The sequence below is a fragment of the Octopus bimaculoides genome, chromosome 4 (assembly GCF_001194135.2).
Source record: "Octopus bimaculoides isolate UCB-OBI-ISO-001 chromosome 4, ASM119413v2, whole genome shotgun sequence".
Taxonomy (NCBI): domain Eukaryota; kingdom Metazoa; phylum Mollusca; class Cephalopoda; order Octopoda; family Octopodidae; genus Octopus; species Octopus bimaculoides.
In genome coordinates, this window is record NC_068984.1 from 116501199 (window position 1) to 116505834 (window position 4636).

General features: G+C 32.8%; 1 protein-coding gene across 3 annotated transcripts in view; it reads left to right on the plus strand.

The window, feature by feature from the left end:
• LOC106876369 (uncharacterized) overlaps window positions 1–4636 on the plus strand; it is a 559415-nt gene that overhangs the window by 528999 nt on the left and 25780 nt on the right. For 2 of the 3 annotated variants that reach the window (XM_052967376.1, XM_014924884.2), the window contains one exon: window positions 1673–2512. The exons of the other annotated variant lie outside the window; for it this stretch is intronic. In XM_052967376.1, coding sequence (XP_052823336.1) covers window positions 1673–2103 — 431 coding nt within the window. In that variant the 3' untranslated portion in view covers window positions 2104–2512. Of the gene's footprint in view, window positions 1–1672; window positions 2513–4636 lie in introns of those variants that run through there. 3 annotated transcript variants of the gene reach the window in all.

Consider the following 4636-nt stretch of genomic DNA (forward strand, 5'->3'; position numbering starts at 1 on the left):
ATATATGAACACGACTCTGTCGGTCATGAATGACAGTGGGTGCAGCTAAGAGGTTTCCCCTCCGGGGTACAAGTCTGGGCGGAAAGTCGCCTCACCGGGATTGTTTTTATGGAAGACCAGCAGTCGCCCATGCATACCAGATTCCCATCTCCACACCACCGCTGTTATCCAAGAGAAAGGCAAAAGTCGATACAGCTTGGCATCAGTGACGTTGCAACTCATTTCTACAGTTGAGTGAACTGGAGCAACGTGAAATAAAGTGTCTTGTTCAAGAACACAACACGCTCGACGCTTTGACCACTGAGCCTCTCCTTACCCCTCACTGGTCACATGTGTCCAGTCACTCACTCTTTTCATATCTTGGTCTCCCCAAGCTCGCACGTACATTTTCGTCCTTCCAGTTCGTGCTTCACAGCGTTCAATATACACATACTTTTTCACGTCTGGCCGTTTAGCCTTTTTTGTTTGTTTATTTCGCTGGTTTTTGTATATAATATACATGTTAGCATATATTATAATGGATGTAGGGATGATTTTGGAATGTTTATTATTTTGATATTTTTAATAATATTTTTCTATCTTTATAAAATAAGTATTTTATATAAATTCATTTGGTACTTGTTGTTGGTTGATATATACATTTATTAATTATTATTATTATTATTGTTGTTGTATTTAGACCTGACGATTAGCTGTATTTTTGAATAGAATTTATTTTCGATAATTTGAATTGATTTTAATCGATTTAAATTTCCTTTCTATTTGAAAATTAGTTATGAAACACGTGTAGTCATTTTATATATATAATTTATACTGTTTTCTGAATTGTTGAATGGGTTTCGATGAGTTATTGATTGATAAAATAAATTAACATTTATATTTTGTATTTTTAGAACTATATTAAGTTCAGTTGACAAGTATATAAAGATACGCATGGAAAAGCTATCTCTTAAAAATTAATTGTGTCATATTTTCTTGTTGACGGAACACTTACCATAAAAAAATATTTTTCAAAACGTATAGGCGCATTATTTAAATTGAATACGCATTTTTCTTTTAAATATTTGAAAATTTCAACATATTTTTACCAGTTACTTATTCGATTTTCATATTCCTTCTTTAAATTAACTTCTCCTATTACTTGATTATAACTAGACATATGCCTTTATAGTTTAAAAGAATCTTTAAAATAAAGTATTATAATTTGCTTGAAGCATTGTAATTTGTAAATGATATTAAATATCTAAAACAAACTTTGAGCAATATGGGTGAAACGTTAGGCAAAATATATATGATGTCAGTAACTAAATATAGAGCGAAATAAAAGATATTGTATCACCTTACATAGGTTGCTTAATGTTCCTCTTAATATCTCGGGAAGAATTCTTCTTATCAAATATAAGAAAGAAAATAATCAAAAGTTTCGAAGGAAATTACTGTTACGAACTGTTATTTAAAAATTACTATTATGATACTGAAATTTTGTGCAACTGAATTTCGTAAATAACATAATTATCTCAAATTTCATTTATTTATTTATTCATTTATAAATTTATAAAATACTTTTATATTTACCAAATTTCTTGAAGTTACCGATGTATTTTTTTTTTCTTTTTGTGTTATTGTTCTTTTTTCCAACTTTTACTTCTGTATCTTCTTTCTTTTTTATTAGGTGTAAAATATCTCGATGAATGTCCCAAGGAGCCAAAAATACCAATTTACCTTTTAGTCGGCGGATCATTTGGTGCCCTCAAATTAGTACTTCTTTTGTGGCGTCAGGTCAAATTTCACCGCTATGAATATGACGACCATTTCACTGACAGTGAAAAGTTTTTTTCAGCATCACATGTCACGCAAATGTCGTTGACATTGTTTTTGGCCGTTTGGTTCGGCTTTGGTAATTACTGGCTTTATTCTATCTGGAAACCACATTTCCAGGCTCCGCTACATGAACCTCGTAATTGGTGCTCAGAAACAGTGTTTCGTTTCACATTTTGGCAGCTACTGTCTTGTCATATTTTGGTTTGCTGCACCATTCTTTTGACATTTGTTTTACTCATAACCTACAGATGTTACAAAATTTGTAAAATAGAAAAAAGCTAATATGAAACAAACTAATAATTACTTATAAAATGAAAATGAAAAATAAACATTAACAGAACTAATTCTCTCAGTTTTAAGAAGAAGCTAACGAGAAGTACGAGAATGTATATCACTGAGGAATAAGTGATCTATGTATAATAACAAAATGAACGATTAACGATAAGAAACGACGTTATGTCTATCTGTCTATCTATTTCTGTGTGCATGTATGCATACATATATGTATATGTATGTATACAAGCATGCCTGAATGTATGTATGTATGTATGTATGTATGTGTTTTTATGAATGAATGTGATATGTATGTACAACTCTATATTTATATTGTGTATCAACGCTTGAGTGAAAAATATATATTCACGGTGAAGTGTTAAAAAAACATCATTTCTCACCTTTTTTTGTCTCACAATCGTTGTTATTTTCTTTATCAAAATATTCATATTCTTCAATACATAAGTATTCGGTGTCGCATGAGACTCGGAAACTGGACTCGCATGATAAAAATTCAGTTTCAATAAAATGTATATACGAAAGTAAAGTATGTATGTATGTATGCGTGTGTGTGTGTGTGTGTGTGTGTGTGTGTGTGTGTGTGTGTGTGTGTGTGTGTGTGTGTGTGTGTGTGTGTGTGTGTGTGTATTATAAACTATTTATAAGGGAGTTTGGGAGTGGAAACGAACTTTCCAAGAAAATAAAGGAAATACGACAGTTAAAAGAATAAAAGCCGCTTGCTGGGTGTGTGAATGAAATCACTTATGTTGCAGCTCCGATTTGGCTAAAACAATGATGCAGTTTTTAAAATAAGGGCTAATAAAGAGCCAAAGGCTTAGACATCTTATTTGGTTGGGCTTTTTTTTTCTTTTGAGTTTGTGACTGTTTCTCATTATGGACGAATAATCGTTTCATGTTATGTATAAGACAAGATTGTCAATCCGTTATGCTGGATGACTTCTAATGCAGTTATGTTTACTGTTATTATTGTTGCTGTTGTAGTTTGGACGTCGTGTTTGCTGCTTCTGCTGCTTCTATTGTTTGTTGCCGTCGTTGATTGCTGTGTAGCAAGAGCTCACCTTTATTTCTGAAGCATAGACTACAAATGAGTTAAAACTGAGAAATGCATGTCGTACTTCTTTCTTTTTCGTTTCTTTTTTTTTATTAGGCGTGAAATATTTTCGATGAATATCCCTTCATGGTGTAGTGCCATGGAGAAGGAGTTCGGTCAAGTTGACTTCTTCTAGGTAAACTACATGTAAATATGGCTCTACTAAGCTAACTTGCCTTATATACTCAAGATTAAATCTTAAGTAAACATGCTAAAGCATAATGTATCTGTAACGCATTTGTTACAAATCAATTGACTCTACATATGAACTTTCAATGAAACTCAGTCAATGCACTTAAACTGAATATTATTCACCGATGAAGAGCATGTTCATTTTTAGCACGTTCCGGCAGGACTTGAACGTGAACATGATAACTACTGTTGTATTTCGCCTTCGGAGAACAACATCTCCCTTCAAATTATGTGTATCGATAACACATTCAATTCGGTGATTTAGGGAGAATTTCAGACACCGGTATCTCGACATTATTGTGTCTCATCAGTCAAAGGTACACTCGGATCTCTCAAACTAAACAAGAATAGTCGTTCAAACAAATTATATGCTGATGCTTTCTGATGTATGCCTAGCCGATATTACGTTATTATGAGCACATAATCAGTGCTGTTTTACGTGCTCAATATAAATGAGTATTATTCAATATATTTATATATGGTTATGTATTAATGTATTTATCGGAATATATGTAATTATTTCCATAAATTTTCTTTCAAACCGCCTTACAGTGAGTAAGAATGAAGACGCAGATATATAAAGGGTGCTTGAGATGAATATAAGATGGAATAAGTGTTGCCGCAATATCACTGGATTCTTCAGGAACCAGTCTCCAGAGAAATGATAAATTGGTATACTGATAAAGCAGGGATGGTTATATAACAAATGGAACAATTCAAGCTGAAGAGAATAACATTTATCAATCGTTCATTGTCACCTCGTAATTCTATTTACAGTTCTAAATGGTAAGATATATGAAATTTTGACATGGATAGCCGGATATTTAAAGTAAAGTGTCTTGCTTAAGGGTCAGCATAGGAAAGAACGTGGCGTTTTTTCAAGACCCAGGCAGACAATTTTCCTTTTACTTTACTGGGTGTTTCTATTGTGTATGGATTGCTGTAACTCTAGCCCCTCAAACAGGGTCAGGAAGTATATTCAGGGCTCAGTCTCTCATATCTCCATACCACTATATATGTATGTGCGTAATATGTTTGTTGTATATAGTGTACAAATTGTATGAATGTACATATATATATGTTTATGTGTGTATCTGTGTCTGGGTGTATGAACACACACACATATATATATATGTGTGTGTGTGTGTGTGTGTGTGTGTGTGTGTATACGAATGGGGTTGGGTAAACGAACAAAAATTAAGGTACTGAATACAATAAAGGGTGTAACATATATATATA